General features: G+C 57.2%; 4 protein-coding genes and 1 long non-coding RNA gene across 16 annotated transcripts in view; 2 read left to right on the top strand and 3 right to left on the bottom strand.

The window, feature by feature from the left end:
• The first annotated feature begins 1 nt into the window (after position 1).
• ggps1 (geranylgeranyl diphosphate synthase 1) lies at positions 2-3,964 on the top strand. 2 transcript variants are annotated; one of them, XM_057046835.1, is made up of 4 exons: positions 2-89; positions 1,197-1,307; positions 1,631-1,701; positions 2,311-3,964. In XM_057046835.1, the coding sequence occupies exons 1-4, from the start codon at positions 65-67 to the stop codon at positions 3,106-3,108; spliced, it is 1,005 nt and encodes a 334-aa protein (XP_056902815.1). In that variant the 5' UTR covers positions 2-64; the 3' UTR covers positions 3,109-3,964. The 2 variants fall into 2 exon arrangements, with proteins under 2 accessions (XP_056902815.1, XP_056902816.1); XM_057046836.1 differs by lacking the exon at positions 2-89 and adding an exon at positions 164-438.
• Positions 3,965-5,954: 1,990 nt separating this feature from the next.
• Positions 5,955-11,315, bottom strand: b3galnt2 (beta-1,3-N-acetylgalactosaminyltransferase 2). 8 transcript variants are annotated; one of them, XR_008952769.1, is made up of 13 exons: positions 10,858-11,167; positions 10,548-10,671; positions 10,146-10,246; positions 8,422-8,621; positions 8,264-8,359; positions 7,780-7,890; positions 7,634-7,712; positions 7,238-7,466; positions 7,002-7,127; positions 6,779-6,918; positions 6,627-6,683; positions 6,355-6,502; positions 5,955-6,270 (listed from the first exon to the last, which is right to left on the bottom strand). XR_008952769.1 is itself a non-coding variant. In XM_057047843.1 (13 exons), exons 1-12 carry the CDS (start codon positions 11,165-11,167, stop codon positions 6,365-6,367), a joined length of 1,731 nt encoding a protein of 576 aa, XP_056903823.1. In that variant the 5' UTR covers positions 11,168-11,315; the 3' UTR covers positions 5,955-6,270; positions 6,355-6,364. The 8 variants fall into 8 exon arrangements, 7 of the variants coding, with proteins under 7 accessions (XP_056903823.1, XP_056903824.1, XP_056903827.1 ...); XM_057047843.1 differs by having other exon boundaries at positions 6,759-6,918; positions 10,858-11,315; XM_057047844.1 differs by having other exon boundaries at positions 6,759-6,918; positions 7,238-7,421.
• On the top strand, positions 11,090-12,645 carry LOC130534003 (uncharacterized). Of its 2 annotated transcripts, XR_008952771.1 has the most exons (3): positions 11,090-11,357; positions 11,392-11,476; positions 11,976-12,645. It is a non-coding gene; the product is annotated as an uncharacterized LOC130534003 (long non-coding RNA). The 2 variants fall into 2 exon arrangements; XR_008952770.1 differs by having other exon boundaries at positions 11,335-11,476.
• On the bottom strand, positions 12,101-16,546 carry LOC130534002 (guanine nucleotide-binding protein G(I)/G(S)/G(O) subunit gamma-4). Its single transcript, XM_057047850.1, has 3 exons — positions 16,020-16,546; positions 15,299-15,402; positions 12,101-13,639 (listed from the first exon to the last, which is right to left on the bottom strand). Exons 2-3 carry the CDS (start codon positions 15,395-15,397, stop codon positions 13,511-13,513), a joined length of 228 nt encoding a protein of 75 aa, XP_056903830.1. The 5' UTR covers positions 15,398-15,402; positions 16,020-16,546; the 3' UTR covers positions 12,101-13,510.
• A 1,130-nt stretch (positions 16,547-17,676) lies between these two features.
• Positions 17,677-24,075, bottom strand: part of lyst (lysosomal trafficking regulator) — a 37,125-nt gene continuing 30,726 nt past the window's right edge. For all 3 annotated transcript variants that reach the window (XM_057046676.1, XM_057046678.1, XM_057046677.1), the window contains exons 34-55: positions 23,949-24,075; positions 23,801-23,877; positions 23,534-23,722; positions 23,097-23,242; positions 22,931-23,027; positions 22,775-22,836; positions 22,632-22,687; positions 22,412-22,564; positions 21,717-21,961; positions 21,467-21,533; positions 21,239-21,395; positions 20,803-20,943; positions 20,519-20,736; positions 20,220-20,450; positions 19,932-20,121; positions 19,495-19,631; positions 19,249-19,347; positions 18,953-19,092; positions 18,792-18,889; positions 18,558-18,714; positions 17,977-18,048; positions 17,677-17,902 (exon numbers count right to left, since the gene is read on the bottom strand). The exon at positions 23,949-24,075 is cut by the window's right edge and continues 50 nt beyond it. In XM_057046676.1, coding sequence (XP_056902656.1) covers positions 17,764-17,902; positions 17,977-18,048; positions 18,558-18,714; positions 18,792-18,889; positions 18,953-19,092; positions 19,249-19,347; positions 19,495-19,631; positions 19,932-20,121; positions 20,220-20,450; positions 20,519-20,736; positions 20,803-20,943; positions 21,239-21,395; positions 21,467-21,533; positions 21,717-21,961; positions 22,412-22,564; positions 22,632-22,687; positions 22,775-22,836; positions 22,931-23,027; positions 23,097-23,242; positions 23,534-23,722; positions 23,801-23,877; positions 23,949-24,075 — 2,998 coding nt within the window. In that variant the 3' untranslated portion in view covers positions 17,677-17,763. The remainder of the gene's footprint in view (positions 17,903-17,976; positions 18,049-18,557; positions 18,715-18,791; positions 18,890-18,952; positions 19,093-19,248; positions 19,348-19,494; positions 19,632-19,931; positions 20,122-20,219; positions 20,451-20,518; positions 20,737-20,802; positions 20,944-21,238; positions 21,396-21,466; positions 21,534-21,716; positions 21,962-22,411; positions 22,565-22,631; positions 22,688-22,774; positions 22,837-22,930; positions 23,028-23,096; positions 23,243-23,533; positions 23,723-23,800; positions 23,878-23,948) is intronic.

Below are 24,075 nucleotides of genomic sequence, written 5' to 3'. Positions count from 1 at the left end.
ATTGACTGGCGCGCTAACCCCGCCCGCCCAAGATTGGCTGACGGCGGAGAAAAATATCCGTGTGATGCTGGTCGAAGTTATTCCAGTGGGTGAGTCTCGCAAGACATAAAAACAACGAAAACTACAACCCCCAGCTGGGGCCGGATATGGGCGTTCGATGTGTGTCACCAGAACACCCGGCGACGCAACGGTCTTCATGTTAAGCCTGTTATGAGCCTTTGAGGGGAACGGAGGCATAAATTCAGCGCACATTTTGGGAGGCACCCATTCCACAGTCCCCTCCCACTATACGCGGTGCGGAGGCCGAAGCATATATGAGCAGCTCGTGACAGTTAGCTTGTCTTCTAATGTAGCTGCACAGTAATGGTAGCCCTTGTGCTAGCATAGCGAAGCATTCGGTGAATTAGCTAGTGAAATACTGGCCCAAATTATTAAAAGGTAAGCTTGTGCCACTCATAATTAGTATTAGTCGACCCGCGTTGCCGTGTGTCTTTGGAAGCGAAGAAATGTTCAAATGTGTTCATACCGATGCGCAAATGTTAGCCTGCCACCGCTAGCAGCTAGCTAGCAGCGTGGCTATAGGAACACAGACCGGCGGGTGAGCGGAGCGGCGGGCCACAGCTGCCGAGGTGGGTGGACCTCCGGGGGGGTCGTTCCCGTTCCGAGCGGCGCTCATGGCCCACCTAGTTGCATGCTGTCACATGATATCATGATAATGTAGCAGTGGTGCAAGTGTTAAATGGTAAAACTGTGTTTGGAATAAAGTCGAGTCCTTTTAGGAAGTTTAGAAGTTATAGTTTGATGAATGTGCAGTCGCTTTAAGTCTCACGCGCTGGTGCTAGAGTAATTACAATGTAATAAACTAATTCGCTTTGCTATAACGTGTGTTATAAATCGTGTGTTATAGACCTTTATTGGCTCCAAACACCAATAAAGGCCACGTTTGTCCCTCCTATGGACATTATGTGTAGTAATTACCTCCTATGGATGTTATTACCATAACATTGGTTTATTTCTACTCGACTGGGTCTTAGATTGAGCGCTGCTCCTCTAAAGGTCAGTGTCAGACACGGTGGGGGGTCCAGTTGTGTACGTGTAGGGTTAGGGTTAGAAAAGCATGTTATACATGGAAAATGATGCCATTGACCTGAGAAAGGGTTCTAAAAGCGTTATTAATCCTCATTATGTTGATAAAGGAGCCGTTTTTCCTCCTGAGCTGTTTAATCTTGGAGACATGGACAACAGCTCACCTGCCAGTTCTGAGCGAATTCTCCTGGAACCGTACAAGTACCTGCTGCAGCTCCCAGGTGAGTCTCCTCCAGGCCCGACCTCCAGGCCCGACCTCCAGGCCCGACCTCCAGGCCCGACCTGGGAACGGTGTTGGAGCAGCGTTGGCCACTCCCACTTCCTCTTTGATCAGTGTATCACGAGTAACCGTGATGGTTCCTCCGGTCCCTCCCCTCATCCTCCTCACCTTTACCTGTAGATCAGAAAACCTTCTGAAATGGCCGTAACGTAGAGGCTTTTCATCAGCATCAGCGATGTTCGACACCAGTGTGGGAAAAGCTCCCTGAATGATCCCATCCAGGCCTTTTGTGGAGGGATGAACTTCTCTGTCTGTTGTCCTCAGGAAAGCAAGTGAGGACAAAACTATCCCAGGCCTTCAACCACTGGCTCAACGTTCCGGAGGACAAGCTGCAGGTGAGAGCCCTCTGACACCTTCACCTGTGTCTGATGGATGGTTCAGGCCTGACCACGGTGAGACTGCAATGGTCCAGTATGGTGGCTGAGCCGTGACATCCGCTGCTCCTCGTGATCCTCGTTCAGATGAATGACCTAAAGTCACCCAATCTCTGCTCTGATCAGCCTCACCTCAGCTATAACCTGAAGCCCCCCCTCTGTGGCAGTTAAACTGGCCAACTGGGCCGGTCCTGGCCACCTGCCTGACCCAGTGAGCCCCCCCCCAGCCCCCCACAGCTGTTATTACTGGGGTTTCATTGGGAAAGAGGTTTAAAGTGTGTACGATGTAATTGAACTACCAACCTTTGGTCACCGGGTTTGTGTTCAGCTCATATTATCAGTGATGCTGCAGAACCGGACGTGTGCGTTAGTGTTGGTGCATCTGAGGCGGCACTATTATCCGCCTGATTTATGTGCGTGCGTGTGCGTGCGTGTGTGGACCCGTAGGCGCGCATGTGGCTCCCTCTGCTGGAGAGATGCGAGGTTGCTGCCGCATTACCTGTGTCGTTGGGCTTGAATCTGCCTGATGGAACCTGGAGCGTGAATGATTTCCCTTTGCTTGTTGCTCAGGTGATCATCCAGGTGACGGAGATGCTCCACAACGCCAGCTTGCTCATAGATGACATTGAGGACAGCTCCAAGCTGCGGCGAGGCTTCCCCGTGGCCCACAGCATTTATGGCGTTCCCTCTGTCATCAACTCTGCCAACTATGTCTACTTCCTGGGTTTGGAGAAGGTGCTGACCCTGGATCACCCAGAGGCCGTCCGCGTCTTCACCCGCCAGCTGCTGGAGCTGCACCGCGGCCAGGGCCTGGACATCCACTGGAGGGACACCTACACCTGCCCCACTGAGCAGGAGTACCGCAACATGGTGCTGCAGAAGACCGGCGGGCTCTTCGGCCTGGCGGTCGGCCTGATGCAGCTGTTCTCCGACTGGAAGCAGGACCTGAAGCCCATCCTGGACACTCTGGGCCTCTTCTTTCAGATCCTGGACGACTACGCCAACCTGAACTCCCGTGAGTACTGCCACAACAAGAGCTTCTGCGAGGATCTGACCGAGGGGAAGTTCTCCTTCCCCATCATTCACGCCATCTGGTCGCGCCCGGAGAGCACGCAGGTGCAGAACATCCTGCGGCAGCGCACGGAGAACACCGACATCAAGAGATACTGCGTGGACTACCTGGAGAAGGTGGGCTCCTTCGCCTACACCCGCCAGACCCTGCAGGACCTGGAGGCGGAGTCGTACCGCCTCATCAGGGAGTTTGGAGGAAACCCTCAGCTGGAGAGCCTCGTCAAACAGCTCGGCCAAACGTACCAGGAAGACGAGGCCACAACAGAGCCCGAGGCACAGAGGAGCCTGAGCCAGTGAGCTCGCCACCTTCACACTCCATCAACACCAACGTCACGGATATTCCCTGGATCAGCGTCTGCATGTTACAGTAGCACTCGTGTTCCATTCACTCCTTCAGAACTCATTAAACTTGAACAGTGTTGCCTCTGCTGCCCTCACAACCTCTTCTGTGGTGTCTCTGTTACGAGTGCCCATCAGATGTTGCAGTCGAGCCTCAACACCCATCGTTGAGACAGGAAGTGGCCGAGCCTCTCCTTCCTGTGACAGGAGTCGGTCCCCGATCCTGACCTGTAGCCTGCTGCTGCCTCCAGAGCTGCTTCCTACTCCATATTCATGATCCCCTTAACGAGGGGGCTCGTTTCTGATGAGCAAGTGAGCAGCAGATCCTGTCTGAGCCTTGTAATGCACAGCGGCGTGAAGGAGCCCGCCAGCGCCCACGGCTCTGAGGTCGGGTCAGTGGTGAGCAGCCGTGTCTCAGGGTCAGCGACGCTTTTAAATGCTGCCATTTGTCCTTCAGCTAAAACAGCGTAATAATCATTTCATTTGTGCCTTTTTGCCACAACTGTTTCCATCCTGCTGATTAGAACTCATCACTTTCGGGCGCTCCGTAGCGACTGGGCGCTCCGTAGCGACTGGGCGCTCCGTAGCGACTGGGCGCCGCCATAATCCCGGCGCCCTGATGCGTGGGGAGAGAACCTGTCGCCCACGTGGGCAGCCGTGCACCACTGTGGGGTTTGATGAGATTTGCTGGCTGAAGGATTTGGACCACACGTTCCCCGGTTTATCAAAAAGCTCCAATTTCCAATATTCATGTCACGTTTATGTCGGCGGAATTCAGCTTTTGCTTGTTTGTTAAAAACTGGCTGCACATCGATCCTGACGTCCTCGCTTGTTTAGCTGCTCCGATCCAGTCTGAAGACACTCTGCTCTCTACGCTACAGTGGGGGTTAGCTTTAGGCCCCAGACCGGGGGGGGCAGCCCTGACCCAGACCTGGGGGTGCAGCCCTGACCCCGGGGGGTGCAGCCCTGACCCTGACCCGGGGGGTGTGCAGCCCCGACCCCGGGGGGTGCAGCCCTGACCCTAGGGGGGTGCAGCCCTGACCCCGGGGGGGGCAGCCCTGACCCAGACCCGGGGGGTGCAGCCCTGACCCCAGGGGGGGTGCAGCCCCGACCCCGGGGGGTGCAGCCCTGACCCCGGGGGGGGCAGCCCTGACCCAGACCTGGGGGTGCAGCCCTGACCCCGGGGGGTGCAGCCCTGACCCTGGGGGTGCAGCCATGACCCTGACCGGGGGGTGCAGCCCCGACCCCGGGGGGTGCAGCCCTGACCCTGGGGGTGCAGCCATGACCCTGACCGGGGGGGTGCAGCCCTGACCCCGGGGGGTGCAGCCCTGACCCCGGGGGGTGCAGCCCTGACCCTGACCGGGGGGTGCAGCCCTGACCCTGGGGGTGCAGCCATGACCCTGACCGGGGGGTGCAGCCATGACCCTAGGGGGATGCAGCCCTGACCCTGGGGGTGCAGCCCTGACCCAGACCTGGGGGTGCAGCCCTGACCCTGGGGGTGCAGCCCTGACCCTAGGGGGGTGCAGCCCTGACCCTGGGGGTGCAGCCATGTTCCGCTTTAACAAAGTTCTCTGCTAAGCTGCTGCAGTCACATTCACCACCAGACGTCCACGTCCTCCTGACCTTATAAGGACTTCCTTCAAACAGACCTTTGACAATAGGCCCAGACGTAATGTCCCCACTTTGGTAGCAGGATGCAGAAGAACACACCTTTAACTGCCACCTGGGGCAGGTTTGTCTCATGTTCACGTTTCATTTATTACTCACCAATGCACCAAACGAGATGTAAATTGAAAAAGCTTTAAAAAAAAGGCTTTAACCTTTAGTGCTGCTCCGTTCTGCACATTTGTAATGGCTGCAGGCAGGAAGTGGTGCTGGGAATGTTTGTGTTCACCTGCCGTATCCACCAAAATGTGCTTTGGATGAATTATGGAGCAGAGATCAGGAACTCGCCTTAGAAATGGAGCAACAAGAAGGAAATGAGGGCATCTCCACCTCTGCTAGAATCCTTTTCCTCAGGCTTCCCGGTCCTCCACCATCACTTCCTGTTACATTACAGGGAGAGACAGGTGTGTGGCGAGAACGCTGGCCCCGCCCCTCAGGGCAGCGCCGCGGCTCCAACCCCCCCCCAGTCAGGAATTCTGGGTCGTGAATAAATGATTTCCTCCTCATTCCAGCGCACAGAGGCGGATGATTGACAATGATGCAGGATGCTCTCCCTGATGAGGCTGAAGATGCCGCTTCTCTCTAGCTATTATGGGATGGTGCTGGGAGCGGTGGCAAATGAGCCTCTGCAGGGTGGGTTTTAACCACAGAGGCGGCGATGCTGCACGCCAGACGTGAACAATGTTTTAGTTGGTCTGGGGGGGGCTGATCTAGGTGGGGCGCTCCCTGGTCTGGGAGGGGGCTGGTCCGGGTGGGGGGGGGTCTCTGGTCTGGGGGGTCATCTGCCTGGCTCTCGTTTTTAAGATGAGCCAAATCAGCGGGGAGGCCGTCAGAGATTTGTGATTCGGCCCGTTTCTAAAGGTTCCAGCTGGTTCTGTACTGGGGCCGTTACAACAGTGACGCTGATGTTACATTTATAGAAAAGTGGGTCTGAATTTTAGAAACAAGTGTAACAGCCTCCCGTCTGGTAGCGGAGCTTTAAAGAACCAGGGCAGAACAGAACCACGCCCCAAATACTCGATGTAAACGGATCAAACCCACCTCCGGTTGATCCTTTAACGCCTCAGCGACGCCATCGACGGCCACGACGCACAGCCAAGAGTCGGCGCCAGTTGGGTCCAAAAATAACAGGCAACAACCTCCTTCAAGTGCTTTTTATTTGTGAGGTTCATGAGATCTTCCTCGTGTAAAGACCCCTCAGAGAAGGGCTGCGACCCCACGATTGTACGACGGTAAGAGCAGCACGGCGATAAACACAGAAAGGCCACATCACGATCCGCACGAGGACACGCGCAGCGGAACAAATGGAACATAGACCACGAAAAAGAGCCTCAACAATCCAGGTTCTCCTCTGACTTCCCAAGTTCAGGTGAGACACACACGGGGGATTCGACAGGTCCTGAAGCAGCAGCGCGTTTCTGCAAAGCCTAAAAACAACCGAGCCCTTTGGCCACACTGGCCCCGCCCCGGTGGCCCCCGCTCAGTGGCCCCGGCCCAGTGGCCCCCGCTCAGTGGCCCCGCCCACTGGCCCGGCCCCACTGGCCCCCGCTCAGTGGCCCCAGGGACACCCGCAGGGATCTCCACAGGCCTCCTTCCGCCCCCAGAGGGCGTGCAGCTCCTCAGCGCTGTGCTGGGGGGACGACAGCATGTCCACGTAGCACTCCTTCTCACAGAGCCAGCCGGGGTCCTGATGGAGGAAGACAGAGGGCTTCACCCACCGCCTGCAGGCTGAGGTGATGGGCGATGCTCAGCCGACACCCCGCTGGGTGCAGCCGGGGGCCCGATGACTACGGTGCTGTTGCAAGTCGTACCTGGTACTTGTGCGGTCCAACGGCAGCCATCCAGATCCCCATGCTCACGTCTTCCCCCTGTAACCAGACAGTCGGGACTCTGAGCTCCTGTCAGCAGGTTCCTGGCTAAAGCCACACCGAGCTCGGCTCTACCTGGTAGGCCTTCAGCTTGCCTGCATTGCTGGAGAGCCACTGCACCAGGTCCCGGGAGACCACGTAGCCGGAACCGCAGGCAAACGCCGGGTAGGCGGGGCTAGCGTACTCCAGCTCCTGCCACTTCCCAACGCGGTCCACGGCCCAGCTCTGCCTGAAACTGGGTGAGAAGCACGTCATGGTCGTGGTCTCCAGGTCTGAGCTGGAGCCCTCTCAGCACCCTTAACCTTGGTTTGGACTCACTTCCCCCACCACAGGTTGCTGCGCTGGAGATGTTTGTGATCGATCTTCATCAGGACCGAGTCCACGTCGATGTAGCAGTCGTCGTCCGTCTTCAGCAGCAGCTTGAAGTGGGCGTTTGCCACAGACCTGCCGGGCAGAGAGCTTTCGTTAGGATTCCAGTCAGGATTCCCTCGTCACCGTTGGGGAGGTTCTGCAGGGAGGTTCTGGTTCTACCCGACCCCACTGGCTGGACGTACCACCTATAGAACTGGAGCAGCTTGGAGGGCACGTTCCTGTAGGTGTCCACCACGTCCACGAACACCATGTCCCCGTTGGTGAGGCTCTCCCGCTGCAGGGCGGCGTCCTCCTGCCTCAGCGCCGCGTCCTGCCGCTGCATCCTGGAGGCCCGGCCCTGCAGGAGCGCCAGCAGGCTGTCCCCATCTGACACACGTGGGGGGGGCACAAGGAAGCACGGAAGCAGCTCAACTTTGGAATTTCAAGAAAAAAAACTGCCAATTAACTTTTTATTGCCCCAGTTTGAAGAATTCGGGGGCATTAGCTGAGATCGCCGTCTCCAGACTGGCAACAGGGCCCAGAGCGTGGGGGGGGGGGGGGGGCGACTGGGCGAAACGCTCCGGATCAGCAGGACTCACCATAGATGGTGAAGGTGACGCCTCCGGCCAAACCAGGGAATCCCAGAGCGCTGCGATGAGGCAGCGCCCCCTCGGTGACCTGCAGTGGAAGCAAAGCTGTTCAGGTTCTGGACCTGTTGGAGGCGCTGGCCCGCTGGAGTACGTACGGAGGAGATCTTGAGGACTCCTCCTCCGTCACTGAGCAGCACAGACGACGGCGCCACGGTGCTCAGGCCACCAGAGTCCAGGGTTTCCCACAACAAGGTGCCCTCAAAACCCTGTTTTAAAGAACCAGACGCTCCATTCAGGACAGCAGGGGAAATATCAGCCCCCGGGGTCACCGGGGTCCCCCCACAGCAGCCAGCAGGGGCACCGGGGTCACCGGGGTCACCCCACAGCAGCCAGCAGGGGCACCGGGGTCCCCCCACAGCAGCCAGCGGGGGCACCGTGGTCACCGGGGTCCCCCCACAGCAGCCAGCAGGGTCACCGGGGTCCCCCCACAGCAGCCAGCAGGGGCACCACGAAGGTGCTGGACTCATCTGGTCGCGTCTCAGAGGAGAACGGGAGATTCGTTGGAGGTGGGAAATGAGCCTTCCAGGCGTCCCCGACGCCCCGTTTGGGACACACACCGACCTGGAAGGGAAAACTCACCTTGGGCAGAATGAACTGCTCCACTGGTTTGTACCAGACCCCGTCCACCAGGGTCCCTGGAGCGGGGGCGCTGAACCGAGCCGTGACCACGGGCTCCTGCACACAAAAACAGTCAGGCAGGCAGTCGGAGGTCCGAGCAGACCAGGACCGGCCGTTACCTCCTGGTCCAGCTGGAGGAGCTTCACCGTCACGTTGCTCTGCAGCTCCGGCCACGGCCCGCTGGGGAACACCCCCAGCCTGGTGATGACCACCGGGTGGAGCACCTTAAAGTCCAGCGCAATGGCCCCCACGTCAGAGGGGGTCAGCACCGAGGGCCCGGACACCTTCACAAGCTGGACCTCTTCATCCTGACCTGCCACTGGAGCAGAGGTGCCGGAGGTTACTGGGGGGGCTCAAGGCCCAGGCCCTGTGGAGGGGCCCCAGTGGGCCCCAGTGGGCCCAGGCCCTGTGGAGGGGCCCCAGCGGGGCCCAGGCCCCGTGGAGGGGCCCCAGCGGGGCCCCAGCGGGGCCCAGGCTAACCACGTGGTGGTTTCCTAACAACCATGGATCGCTTCATTCGTCAGGAGATCAATGAGACCAAATCTGGTCCAGAGAGGACAAGTTTCACGAATTCTGCCGCCCCCCCCCCGAGAAAAAGAGCCGTTAGAAACGAGGGAAGACAAACAGGAAGTAACGAGAGGTTCTTTCATCCCTCTGGTGTCGCTGAGCATCATCACTTCATCTTCTACAGGCAGCTCGTTTAGGCTCATAAATCAAATAAACCTACAGCACATTTAACATCTATTACTGTTTCCTGGCTCTCACACACACACACACACTCTCTCACACCACACACACACTCTCTCTCTCACACACACACACACACTCTCTCTCTCACACACACACACACACACACTCTCACACACACACACCACACTCTCTCACACACACACTCTCACACACACACCTCTCTCACACACACACACTCTCACACACACACACTCTCACACACACACACTGTCTCTCACACACAACACACACACACTCTCTCACACACTCTCACACACACACACTCTCTCTCTCTCTCACACACACACACACTCTCTCTCTCTCTCACACCACACACTCTCTCTCTCTCTCACACACACACACACTCTCTCACACACACCACCTGGAGGGACGCAGCTGCTCAGTTGCGTCCGATTCAAATTAATCTGGTCGATTTCTGCTTTATTGCTTATTTCTGTAAACGTTCCTGAAAGATGGAGGCTTGTTGCCCCCCCCCCGGGTTAGGCCTCGGCGAGGTTCTGGAGTCCACGTGGCGGCAGCAGCAGGAACCATCGCCACGACGGCCTCCATCCCACCGACCCGACCCACCGACCCCCCGACCCGTCCTACCGACACGTCCTACCGACCCACCGACCCGTCCTACCGACCCGTCGACCCGACCCACCGACCCGTCCTACCGACCCGTCCCACTGACCCGTCCCACCGTCCCACCGACCCGTCCCACCGACCCGTCCTACCGACCCGTCCTACCGACCCGTCCCACTGACCCGTCCCAGCGACCACGGCTGCTGTCAGCAGCTTTGTTGGGTGAAAACGTGTCACTCGCACGTTTTCTTCTGCTTCATTTTCCACGTGTGAGCAGAACCAACAGGAGCGGCGACCTTGAGGAGCTGAGCGTGATTCACGTGCGCTGCACTCCTGTGTGAGCGCACGTTTGCTTTCACGCACCTTCCGCCCGTGGATCCGCCTCCACGCCGTTTATCTATACACGTCTGTGGTGCAACTAAAGCTGCTCGGCCCGAATGGTTCTGTAGCGAGACCCGAATGGTTCTGTAGTGAGACCCAAATGGTTCTGTAGCGAGACCCAAATGGTTCTGTGTTAACGGTTCTGTACCGGGCTCAGTGAGGTTCAGCAGGGTGCAGGAATACGGGTCCTCTCTGTCCTCTTCTGGAACGGAACATCCTCTTTCACCCACGATAAACTTCACCCCCACTCTGAAAATAATCACACACACACACACGCACACACACACACACGCGCACACACACACACACAGTCAGCCTTGTTCTATGTGCAATCTTAGGCTGCAAGATTTCTCAGGCTTGTCCATCTCTACGCCCCCGTTTCCATGGTTACCGGGGGAACCTTAAAGGCCATCACACATTATCGGAGCGGATCACCGGATGATGAAAACGGACCAAAATTCGGAACAGAAGCGAGAACAAAAGTGGCGGCCAGTCAGGTGACAAAGGTGTTGATGAGGAAACACACGCACGCGCGCACACACACGCGCACCTGTGATGGAAGCGGGGGTGAGTCCGGAGGTGGCCCAGCCAGGTCTCCCTTATCGCTCGCCGCAGCTCGTGGTGGTGCCTCGCTGACAGAACCCCCACCAGAAGGTCGTAAAGAGGCGCCTCATCTGGACCAGAACAACCCAAATTAGTGACGGCATCCTGGAAAACTCCATAAAACCTCCATGAAATGTTTAATTCTAATCACAGCGACGCCCTGAACCGATATAAAACCCGCTGCTAAAACATGCGACAACCGACCGTTTAGCTGACCCATAAACCCGGTTAATCCGCGAAGCTAAAACCGTCCGGACCAGAAGAAAAGTTCCGCCGTTCAGAGGCGGCGGAGCCGGGCTGGTGGCTCCAAAGTACCCGGGAGTGCGCTGCTGTCCGGCGGGGTGGAGGAGGGTTGTTGCGCCGACCACAAGTGCAGCAGCAGGGCGACGGCACAGGGCAGCAGGAAGCCCGCGAGCCTCCGCATGGACGGAGCGGAACCGGCCGGAGGAGAGTTCGGCTGCAGCGGCGCGGCGGTTCTTCCCGAGCCGCCCTCCACGCACCAACAGCCCGCTGCGTGTGTCTGCAGCTCCGCAACGCTCCTCCGCCGGGGTCGCACCACCGCCTCATGTCTGCTTCCGCCGCTCGGAGAGACGGACCAATGAGAGACGCGGGTCGTGGCCGCGATGCATTCTGGGAGCTGGAGTTTATCCACTGTCCGGGCTCTTTATTTCCTGTGAATTGCAGCTTAAATGAACTACACGGATACGCGATGAAGGGTCTCTTTTAATTAGGCATTTCAGACAAATTAAGTTGAAATGTAAAACATTTCTACATCACCTCGACTTTTGTAGCTTTAATTTGATTAAAATTACCAGTAAAAGCTGTGATTCTTTCTGCAGAGATGAGGGGTCCGTCCCACCTTCATCACAATGAAAAGTGAGTGTTGCAACGTCGTTTCCTAAAGACAACAACAACAATGTCCTAAAGAGAAAAACATTCATATCAAAGATTATATTATATTATATTATATATGTAGAAATGAGACGAAACCTTGTGGCTGGAGCATTGGGACATTTTTAAACCTTTCCATCCGCACATAAATGCTTAAATGGACATTTCTGTGCACGAGGAAGGCTGGGAATGTGCACGAGGAAGGCTGGGAATGTGCACGAGGAAGGCTGGGAATGTGCACGAGGAAGGCTGGGAGTGCCAGCGCCCCCACCAGGGAGGGGGGGGCGCTGTCGGTCGCACGTTGATGATGATGTCGTCTGTGTTCCAGGGATCATTGCTGCTTTATAGTCGTCTTCTCAGGATCTATTTTCTCGGTGTGCTGCTGTTGAAGCGACGTGTTATTACAGGTGTTACTACACCTGTAATAACACGTGTTACTACTTTACCCGGCTGGGTCGGTTCTGTTGTCTCGTCCTTGTTGCAGCCAGCTGAGCCGGACTGGGATGTTTGGCCCTGGAACCATCACCTGTGTGGTGTTGCGTCATCAGAGCAGCGAGCGCTCGCCATGGCGACGGTGAGATGGGATGGCAGAAAGAAGACGAGGGAACATTCGGTTGGTTTTCTTTTAATTGGTTTGATCCATCAAAGGATTTACAAAGCCTCTAAAATGCTGTGTTGTCTTAGCAAAACGATAACGCCACTCATGGATACAGCTGCTCGCCATCGCCACGGTCGACTCGCCGTCGCCACGGTCGACTCGCCGTCGCCACGGTCGACTCGCCGTCGACACGGTCGACTCGCCGTCGACACGGTCGACTCGCCGTCGCCACGGTCGACTCGCCGTCGACACGGTCGACTCGCCGCCGACACGGTCGACTCGCCGTCGACACGGTCGACTCGCCGTCGACTCGCCGCCGCCTCGCCAGTCCAGCCGTGTGCAGGGTGGCGAAAGCGCACGATCCACACGACAACATTCCCGCTCAGACAGAAACAAGTCATGCAACATTCCGCTGGAGCCTTCGTGTCCCACATTTGGCACCGTCACTGAGATGAGGTCACGACCCCGAGGTCACGACCCCGAGGTCACGACCACGAGGTCACGACCTCAGAGGTTTCTGAACTGTACACGAAATAAAGGCGGCCGTCATCCTGCAGCACGTTTCACGCTTTTGTTCAGGGAGGAAATCCTCCTCAGATTTAAAGGAACCTTGTTGCAAAAAGCCTGAGGGATCCACCCAGGGGATCCTCAAGAGCGATCCACCTAAGGGATCCACCCAGGGGATCGGCCTAAGGGATCCGCCTAAGGGATCCTCCCAGGGGATCCACCTAAGGGATCCGTCCAGGGGATCCACCTAAGGGATCCGCCCAGGGGATCTGCCCAGGGGATCCGCCTAAGGGATCCGCCCAGCCCAGGAAATACTCGGATCGCTCGTGCGACACAAACGAACACGACTGACGACGATATTCAGAACAATTGTGGTAAAAATGAGCAAATGCTAATTCAACTAGCGACAGAAACGCTCCAACAACAAAAGAGATCAGGTGTGTGATCAGGTGGGTTGAGAGTGGGCGGGGCCACCACCTGGCCGCTGCGGAGCCGAGGGGAAGTAGAAAAAAGGCAGTCGCCACGGAAACGACGGCCCAGAAGTTTAGACTTTAGCTGCTACAAAGGATAAAAAACCTGGCGAGCAGCGTTCGGCGCCTCTGGTTCGACAGGAAGTGATGCGTCTGTTTTTGCTTTTGTTTTTTCTAAAAATTGTCGCTGGGGCAAATTTCTGTTTCCTGAGGCGAGTTGAGGTCGAGCACAAGAAAGGAAAAGCTCATGAGCAAGGCAGTTCTAGAAGAAAGCAATTACAACCCTACTGAAGTAACAAGACAAGACCCCGGTGGGGCGCCAGGTTGGGCGCCGCCCCCCCCCCCGACCCTCAGCCACCGGGTCAGAACCGACCCGGCGAGGCTGGACTCAGTCCTGCAGCCGGGAGCTTCGGCGGCGCTGGAGCCGGAGGAGCCGGCGCCTCATCAGAGGATGGAGCAGAAGAACTTCTTCTCCCTGAAGGGGTTCTCGGAGGCGGGCACGGGCACGATGAGGGGGTCCTCGCGCACGTGGGCGTCGCAGAACGCCATCAGGTCGGCGGCGGCTTTGGACACCTGCAACATCCAGATGTGGAGATCAGAGCGCCGCGGTGCACGGGAGGAGCATGTTAGCTAACAGGAAGTGCTAACCTAGCCAGAACTGACCGCGTCACATCAAAGGAAAAATGCTTCCTCTGATCCTCGTTAGCTCGTTAGCTCGTTAGCTCCCTGGAAATAAACGCAGCAGATGCTAAACAGAAAGAGGCTCCTCGGGCTCAGGTGAAGGGGAGCCAGGCGCGTGCGGAGCGCAGGGTGCAGGGGCGTGATGTGGAGCTCCTGACCTCCTCACGCTCGCCGCTAACGCGTCCGGAGGCCTTTGACCAGCACAAGCCTCCCGCAGGTGTTCCACTAATTACTGCAGGAACTAACTGGAGGAGCGGATTAACAGGTGATCCACTTTAACGCAGCAAACGAGCAGGCGGAGGTGAGTGAAGCATTAAAACGGCTACTTATCGCTATTATCATAATTGTTTTTTATGTTTCCGCTCAAATCGTGCATTTAAATCAGCGGCGGCGTTCTTGTTAAACCCCCCCGGCTGCTCGTCTGGGCCCCAATGACGGAGCCGAACGGGTCGGGGCCGTAATACAGATGTGCAGTGGGGCTACAAACATAAGAACTGAGCCACGTTAGCATTCAGCTCCAGTCTTTGAAGACTGCAGAGTTTGATCCTGTTTTATTAAAGCTTGATTTAATCCTGTAAACTTCTCACTTTTGTTCTGGCAACTCAGCTCAGATTAGCTCCTCTGCCCTGCTGCTACAAGCTAACAGCTAACAGCTAACAGCTAACAGCTGCAGCGTCAGCACCAAGAACAACCTGACCAACCACCACCTGTAACATTGGGACATAACTGCCCCCCTCGGTGTTACTGCCCCTCCCTGTTGCCACCCCCTCATCTTTAAAAAGCATTATTACATTAACTTTCTCCCTATTTGTGCTGATTGTTTCATGAACTAATGTTAATAAATGACTAATTATCACTGTCAAAGTCGAACCCACAACAAACTCCTAAATAAATCTGAAAATGAAATCAGTGTTTTCTAAACGAATCTATTGATGGCAGCCAGATGCTACTGTTAGCAGCCTAGCATGACATCACAGCAGCCAGATGCTACTGTTAGCAGCCTAGCATGACATCACAGCTGCCAGATGCTACTGTTAGCAGCCTAGCATGACATCACAGCTGCCAGATGCTACTGTTAGCAGCCTAGCATGACATCACAGCTGCCAGATGCTACTGTTAGCAGCCTAGCATGACATCACAGCTGCCAGATGCTACTGTTAGCAGTCTAGCATGACATCACAGATGCCAGATGCTACTTTTAGCAGCCTAGCATGACATCACAGCTGCCAGATGCTACTGTTAGCAGCCTAGCATGACAGAATGTAACAGAGATTTTTGGAAAAGAACCCAAATATTCCTAAATATTCCTAATGTGGCTGGAATGTGTAAAAGTCTCAGATCAGCCGAGCTCTTCAGCCATTGCTAATGCTAATGCTAACAGCCAGCGCACCATAACCCGGAGCACCTGCTCGGTTCTGTGTGGACCCACTTCCACCCTGATCAAAGCAGCATTAATACCCCGGTTACACCTGTCAGGTGGGGGCTGTGGGAGGTGCTACAGGTGAGGTGGGAGGTGTGGGAGGTGCTACAGGTGAGGTGTGGGGGGGGCACCTTTATTCTGTCCATGCAGGCCTCCATCTTCAGCTGCTCCACAGCCTTCCTGGCCTGGGAGATGCTGGCGGTGCTGTTGTTGGCGGCGGCGTCTTTCATGGCTCCTGGAGAAGAACCATCACGTTAGAACCATCACGTTAGAACCGTCACGTCAGAACCATCACGTCAGAACCATCACGTTAGAACCGTCACGTTAGAACCATCACGTCAGAACCATCACGTTAGAACCGTCACATTAGAACCATCACGTTAGAACCATCACGTCAGAACCAAGTTCCTTTGGACCGCTCATCATCATCAGCAGCTCCTCCTCAGCTGGAGAAACCTCCAGTTACTGGGGGGGGGGGGGGTCACATCCTCTTAATAAACAGCTTCTAGGAAGCCCTCCCCGAGTCGATTGATTCCCCCCCCCCCCCCCCCAGAGATGCTCCACGTTACTGGGGGGGGGATCAATCGACTCGGATTTATTTCCGCGTCTGTGTGCGGGGGGGGCACCAGGCCGCCGCCAGCCACGCTTCTTTCTCCCCCCGGAGCGACGCTGATTGTCGCTGCGAAACCAGCGAGTCAACGCCGCGCCGCGCCGCGCGCGGGCCCGCTCGCAGAACCCCGCAAATCACGCACGATGAAAGCGGGATTCTGCTCCAGCAAAATGGAGAAGAGCCGCGTTCCTTCGCGCCGCGATGCGTGTGCGCGCATGAGCGCGTGTCAGGAGCAGACCTACCTGATGTGCCAGTGCTTCTTCCAATCTGGAGGATTCCGGGCTGACTCCACCCAACGCACTCGCACTCGCACACGCACGCGTAAGAAATAACTGTCAAATATCAGGAGGGAATCCCGCCGCTCTTCGTGCGCGTTAATCCTGCCGCTCGCGATCCCGCCCCGGTGCTTCGTGCGTGTTCCGCGCAGGCAGATGAGATCCGGGCGGAGGTCTCGGTGAGCGGCGCGCGTGGACCGATGCTACGCACGCAGCGGGGGGAGGGGGGGGGGACCTCGCGCTGAGAGCGGAGCTGGGGGGCGGCAGCGGCCGGGGAGGCGCGACGCGTCCGCGGTGTCCTGCTGCTCGCGGCGGCGCTGCACGACTCCAACAATGAGCGCGTGCGGCTGCAGTCACGCGCGGGAGGCACCTGAGACCCGCAGGCTTCCCCCCTCCGGCCGTCCATCGGCTCTGACGTCACCGGGTCCCCCCCACCGTGTCAACGTTAAATGAGCTGAACCCCGCAGTGAAGCAACATCAGCTGGTTTCTGAACCAGAACCGGATCCAACCGGTCCGGTTCTGGTTCTGGCTCCTCAACACACAGACGCTCCGTCGCTCTTCAACAGTCACTTTATTCACATTTATTTAACTTAAAGACACAAAAGCTTCGTCCACGTCCTCACGCAGTCACACACACACCTCAGACATCACCACACTTGTGGGCACAAACGTGCACAAACGTGCACGAGCGTCCACGAGGGAGGAACCAGAAGATCCAGTCAATAAGGACACACCAGGACGTTGGTGGGCGGAGCCTCAGATCAAAGGATGCATCACACGGCTTCAGGGCGGAGTTTATTCGACCTTGAAGCTCAGTCCAGGTGACGACAGCGACCTTGAGAGCAGCGGGGGGGGGGGGGGCTCCTCCTGGTCTCAGCGTCAGTTCAAAAGCAGCTTCAGGTGTTTCAACCTCTTCCTGGGGGGGGGGGGGGGGGTTCAGCCAGGAGTGGACGGTGCTGCTCCTCAGGCCCCCCCTCAGTTATGGGAGGAGCAACTGTTGGTGATCAGACAGGCGCCCAGACTCGCCCCCACAGAGCAGGAGGTCTCCCAGGCACCACGAGGGGCTGCTCCCCCCCCCCTCCAAGCATGGGGGGGGGGGGGGGGGCCCGCCTGGCTCCAAGCATGGGAGGGGGGGGGGGGGGCAGGAAGCTTCAGCTCAGACAAACACACAAACGCAACATTGAATCCTAAAGTGTCTGTTGCCCCCCATAAATATAAAGTTCTGTACATTTAATACTATCAAGAGGAGGGGGGGCAGGAGGTCACGTGGGGAGGGGGGAGGAGGAGGAGAGGAGAGGAGGGGAGGGGAGGGGGAGGGGGAGGGGGAGGGGGAGGGGAGGAGGAGAGGAGGGGAGGGGGAGGGGAGAGGAGAGGAGGGGAGAGGAGAGGAGGGGAGGAGGGGAGGAGGAGGAGAGGAGAGGAGAGGAAGAGGGGGAGAGGAGAGGAGGGGAGAGGAGAGGAGGGGAGGGGGGAGGAGAGGAGGGGAGAGGAGAGGAGGGGAGGGGGAGGAGGAGAGGAGAGGAAGAGGAGAGGAGACGGGAGGGGAGAGGAGGGGAGGAGAGGAGAGGAGGGGAGAGGAGGTGAGAGGAGAGGAGAGAAAGGAGGGGAGGAGGGGAGGAGGGGAGAGGAGAGGGGGGGAGAGTTGCAGCTCCTGCTCGGCCTCGGAGGTCAGGGGTCGCAGGTCAGGGGTCGCAGGTCAGGGGTCGCAGGTCAGCCGGCGGCGTAGCTGCTCAGGAAGGAGTAGAACATGGGCAGCTTCATGCGCTGCTGGTCGCGGCGGCACCAGGCCATGACGGTGCCCTCGCTGTTGGCCGTGTAGAGGTGGTGGCCGTCGCACGAGTACGTCAGGCTGCCGGAGGGACGCACACGTCAGCACTGAGAGCAAAGCATCAAAGGAAAGACGGCGCGGTGGCCGACGCCCACCTGATGATGGGTCTGCTGGACTTGGGGAAGGTGATCTCCCGGACCGGCTTCAGGTCCCAGGTGCTCCACAACCTGCAGCGGGGCGACAGGTCGAGGCCGTGACCACTGGGATGGATGTATAAGACTGTTTATAATGTTCCCCGTTTGTTGGACGGGGGGGGTCATGAGGGTTAAGGTTAGTTCCCGCGGAGACGTAAGGAGCGACAGCGGGAACTATACGGCCGATTGGCAGCAACCTGACGGACGCCTTTCGGCCCAGATTGGATTATTATTCAACGTTTTAATCGTGGACGCCGTCCTCAGATTATACTTTTTTCTTTTGAACGTGTCACTGGTGGAGGCCTCTGGACACACCACTGAGGACATTTATGGACCGCGAACATTCCAACGGAGGGAACCTACGAATGGCTCCGCCCACACAGCAGGAGGCCTCCAGGAACCCTGGGACAGACCTAGAACTGAGTGTTTACGGGGGGGGGATATGGTGTTGGAATCTGGGTGAAGAATTAATAGATTATAACTGGTGGTGTTGGGCGTTTTTAATACATGACACCGCACAGACGAGGCACGGCGGCGCTCACCTGACCACGCCGTTCTCCAGCCCGCCGGCGATCACGTTGACGGACATCCCCTCGGGCTGGTTGGAGAAGGCCACGGAGCAGATGATCTCTCTGCAGTGCACGTGGCCGATCAGGTCGCCGTTCACCGTCCACAGACGCAGGTCGCTGCCGCCGCCCACTGGGGTCGACACAGGCGCAGGGTTTCGGAACGTTGGGCTTTACATGGCAACGGCGCCTGGAGCGGCGGGGGCTCACCTGAGTCACAGACCGTGGCGATGTCCCCGGACGTCTCGCTGGCGGACACGGCGGTGACGGGGCTCTTGTGTCCCGCGAGGCTCTGGACGTAGCACAACCTGCAGGGACATGCAGCTCAGCGCACCGCAGCACTGGGGGGTTCCACCTGTGGACTCACGCACCTGTTGAGGTCCCAGAGGATGCAGGTGCCGTCGTTGCTCACGCTGACCAGGACGCTGTAGGGTTTGCAGACGAACAGGCCGGTCACCTGGGCCGTGTGTCCGTACAGGTGCACCTGAGACTCCACCTCCATCTCCGAGGGCTGAGGGTCAGAGAGCAGCAACACGAGCGCCTTCAGCAGACAGCACACGGCGTGCACAGGTGTCACCTGACCAACGATGCCGGCGAGCACCGGGGTGGGGGTGGGATAGTGGTGCGGAGGCGAAGGTTACGAGGGGACGTTGCTATGGTAACCCACCGTGGTGTTGGTGAAGCGGTTGCTGTAGGCGGTGATGACTCCACACTCGCTGCCCGTGAAAAGCTGACAGCCATCGGGCACCCAGGCACAGCTGGTCACCTGGGGGGGGCACAGACAGTGGGACACCTGGTGAGGCTGGTGCCCACCTGGTGAGGCTGGTGCCCACCTGGTGGAGCTGGTGCCCACCTGGTGAGGCTGGTGCCCACCTGGTGGAGCTGGTGCCCACCTGGTGGAGCTGGTGCCTACCTGGTGGAGCTGGGAGCACTGGATGAAGTTGATGGGCGGCTCGCTCTGCTTGCTCTTCAGCCTCAGGATGTTGTCGGCGTAGCCCCAGCTGAGGATGGCCGACCACTGGATGTCTGTGCTGTGCATGCTGCGAACACCTGCACAGGTGGAGACAGCATTCAACAAAGACCGCCCTGGTCCTGGCCCTGACCCTGGCCCCGACCCTGGCCCTGACCCTGGCCCTGACCCTGACCCTGACCCTGACCCTGGCCCTGACCCTGGCCCTGACCCTGGCCCCGACCCTGGCCCTGACCCTGGCCCTGACCTGGCCCTGACCCTGGCCCTGGCCCTGGCCCTGACCCTGACCCTGGCCCTGGCCCTGACCCTGACCCTGACCCTGACCCTGGCCCTGACCCTGACCCTGACCGGTACCACGCAGCCTGCAGAGCAGCACCCACCCTGCTCCTTGCTGTAGATCATCATGAGGCAGAACTTGCGGGACAGGCCGCAGATGGCGCGCGTGGGAAGGGCGAGCAGGGACCCGAACCTCTCTCCGTGCGGCTGACTGAAGCAGACCACCGGGTCGGGAGTGGAGGGCGAGCCGACATACTCGCCCCACTTCAGACCTTTGATCCACGGCAGAGGGCTCTGCGAGGAAGCAGAGGACACGTCAGCGGTGGCCGCACTGACCTGGGCCGAGAGGGTGTGGAGGACACCGAGGACACCGAGGACAGCGAGGACATTACCGGACAGGCGATCTCCTTGGTCTGTTCCCGACTTTCCCTAAATGCCAGCTGAACCAGGAGGCCCATGGCTGCGGGCAGCTCCCCCTCCATCAGCACCCTGGAGGCGGCCCTGCTGACGTGGGAGCCACTGAAGAGCTGCCTGGGCGTCTGTCCATAAGTCTTGATCATGGTCTCCAAGGCCCGCCGCTGCACGGGGTCTTCCACCGCCGACACGTCCATGCCGAAGTACGTCTGAGGAAGAACATGAAGAGGTGAGCTCCTCTCAGGAGGGTCCAGAGTCAGAAGCAACGGCTGCTCACCGCCGGGTGGAACACGTTGATGGCCTGGACGGCAGCTTTGCCTTTCTGCTTGAGACCAAACACCAGGTCGATCCACTGGCACAGCGTCTGGGAGACCTGGTCCGACTCCAGCGCTTGTCGGTGGATCAGGATGAACAGGCGGGGGTCATTACGGGCCCAGGGGGGCAGATTGACGTGATTGACCCGTTCTCCATTTTGACGAACCCCAAAGTCAAAGCCTGGAGGAGCAAAGTGTGACATTTAACATGAGCGCCAGTACGCTCTCGCTAGTCCAGGACCTTTACCCTCTCTGTTGACAAGGAACTCTGGGAGGTAGAAAAACTCCGGGATGAGCTCCTTCACATCAGTCATGGACTCGTAGGAGGACAGGCGCCACGTGGTGTTCATGGAGTGAAAGGTCCGGTCCGGGATATCAAAGCTCTGGTCTGAGGAAGAACAGATCGTCTGATTACAGATTCCACTCACTAATTGAGCAGATCGCCTTTCATGACCTGAGACACTCAGCTTACTGAATACAGTTCTCATCACATAAAAAAGACGCCGCAGAGGATCAGAGGGAGGAGATTAACCAGGAAAGGAGAAGAACAGAGGAGCGAGGAGGGCAAGTGCTGATCAGAGACAAGAAAGAGGATGAAAGAAGCTTTTTACTGGACCGTTCCATGTCTGCCGTACTGACGAAGGCTCTCTGACGCTCTACAGGCAGCAGCTTGAGGAACTCACCTTGGTAAGCCAGGAACATCTTGGTGAACGGAGGCATTCGTACCAGGAAGTGCAGCACGGTGCCACTGTTGGAGTAGTGGGAGCCGTAGTGGTACGGCTGCACGGGGGGCATCGGGTCATCCTCGCGAACGCCCTTCTTGTACTCCTCCTCCAGATACTTCATAGCAAAGACGGTGATTAGGAGGCAATTCAAACATCCGGGAAGCTCACCAAAGACACGGAATTTACCCGGTAATTATCCACGTAACGGTCCTCTTTCTCTTTGGACTGCACTGCGATGGGTTTGCTTAGATTCCTGCCAGACCACAGAGGGAAAGCAAAGTCAGACGGGAGCGATACGTGTGTGGTGAAGGGAGACGACCCAGGTTCTGGTGCAGGGTGCGGCTGCTGCTACCAGAGGAAGCTCTTAAACGCACCTGTCCCGAAGGGTTAGGAAAGAAGCGTTAACAGATCTGCAGAGAAAAGGAAAACCTTGGACCTGTAGATGCTGGCGTCCTGCAGGTCCAGCGTCTCGCTCGTGTAGTCCCGCAGGATGAAGGGGAAGACGGGGTACTGCATGAGGTCGTTGAAGGAGCGGCCCGCGTGCTTGTTGAGGTGGGTCAGGTACTCAAAGTTGGAGATCTGTCCCGAACTCCACAGGTGAGTGAGCGCCGTTATGTTTCCGTGTTCCAGCAGGTTGGGCAGGTCAGAGGTCAGGATGTTGTGGAAGACATCATCACGGAACTGTGGCAAGAAGCAGAAAAAGCCGCCTCATGTTGTCACCTCTGGTGTGGGGATGATCAGAGCGGGAGCACCGCCCTGTAATGAGTGACACACGGTGAGCTCGGGCTCTGCCAAATGAGGCCTCAAGAGCCAGAAAACATCACTCCCAGGTCTGAGCTTTATTTTCAGTCATCAAAAATAAAGGTTTTCTAGTGAAGAGGTCCGAGACCCCAAGTGGGAAGAAAGAAATGTTCCAAATTCTATGCAGTAAACGTTTAAACACTCAATTCTGTTTGGATTTGAGAAGAAGAGAACCTGATTCTGGTACATGGTTCTGTAGTCCAGTTTAGTAGGAAGTTGCCAGGAGGTATATTGAGCATGAATGAGACACGGCGCCCTGAAAACTGCTCGGTGTGAAAGGATGATTATTATGGGAAACTACTGCGGTGACTCCAGGAGCCTGTCGCCCACCTTGGTGTTGTCAAAGGCGAGCAGCAGCGTCCTGCCATTGGTCAGGAAGATCTCCACGGCGTTGTCTCTGAGCTGCCACCAGCGCTTGTGCACCTCTTTGATCTCTTCATAGGTCCAGGAGAAAGACGGCGCCTCGGTTTCCCCGTGAAGACTCTGGACAAACAGTTTCAATGTTGAGCAGTCAGCTCACGTCTTCACGCGAGGCGGCGTTGTCCCTCACCTGGCTGTCATGAGCATCGGCCGCATTGTCCTCCACAAAATACATGCCAGACTTTCCTGTGAGACAGCACACAGTCACGTACAGAAAGAAGACGGGCCTCAGAGTTCCTGCAGGCGCCACAAGACGTCACGCCGTGCTCGTACCTAAAAGCAGCTCGCCTGATGTCTCTCTGGATGGCGCCACACTGACGCACCGCCTGGTGAACCTGGTGAAAACACAGCTGAGTAAAGCAAGCGGCCTTTTGCTTTAGGAGAACAAGTTGTAGCTCACGCCACCCTCCCCAACTCCTGCTGGCCCACCTGATGGACTCGCTGGTGGCTTTGTCTTTGACAGTGGAGGAGAAGGAGGAATGCGTCTTATCCTCGAACAGAAAGGACAAGGCTGCCTTTGCTGGGTCTGAACAGGACAATCAGGTTAGACGACAGGGCCTCTGTCCACAGGGTGGCTGTTAAAAGGCTTCCTCACCTTCGGGCTTGCGTCTGTCTCTCAACAGATATTTGTTTGGAATGGTGAGGTAGCATCTCTGGAGCCGCCGCCTCTCCCGGTTTGGCCCTTCTGTGGCGTCCAACTGCCAAGACGTAGGGTAGGATGACGAGTCGTTCCAAACGGCACTGAAAGCAGATCGAAATGAGCAAATAATCTCAATATAACCAACAGGATCGCCTCGCTGGGCCGAAACGTTTACATTTTCAGTGTCCGGGGTCACTTTAGGGGCTAATGCAACTATTGTTATATTCCATCCACTTAGTAATGTATTGTTGAGATTCAAGTCATGGAATAAGAAGCAAGGCATAATCCCATTAGCATAGCGGGACAGAGATGCTAACTCGGCGCTGCACATATGCAGCACTTGTGCATAATTAATGAGTGGTAAAGTGATAATTAATAACTGCTGATCCCACCGGTCATGAGTCAGCTGCTGCACCAGCTCCTGCCAGTGGCGGCTGGCGCTCAGGTCTATCTTGTAGAGTCCTCTGATGTGCTGGATCACTTTTTTCCTCTCCATGCCTTGTTGCAGGGACACGTTCTGAGTTATGTCAGCTGCAATCTTTGATATGTCTTTGGATTTCCCATCCAGCCGCGAAATAAGACTACAAGGATTTAAGAAAGAGCCGAGTTAATGATTCAGGGTGGAACACACACAACAGAATCCAAGACGGTGGAATTACTTTCTCTGGGTGTTGACCAGTTTCTTTTCCCAAGCCGCTCTGCTTGTTCTTTCCTCTGTTTCATACTTGAGTTTCTCCTGCATGGATAAGTCTGTCAGAACTCACTCTTTCTTTTCCTGTGATAATGCAGGTTTTACTAAAAGCGGACCTCTTTTATGGCCTTGAGCAGATCTTGCTTGTGAGCGGCGTTGGGAGGAATGCAGCGGTGGCCACAAAGCTTGAGCGAGGTCATGAACACACCCACGGCGTTCTGATCGTCCTTGGTGAGACTGTCT

Source organism: Takifugu flavidus, chromosome 11, assembly GCF_003711565.1.
Source record: "Takifugu flavidus isolate HTHZ2018 chromosome 11, ASM371156v2, whole genome shotgun sequence".
Lineage (NCBI taxonomy): Eukaryota > Metazoa > Chordata > Actinopteri > Tetraodontiformes > Tetraodontidae > Takifugu > Takifugu flavidus.
The sequence above is the reverse complement of the archived record's forward strand: the minus strand, read 5'-3'. Positions and strand labels throughout refer to the sequence as shown.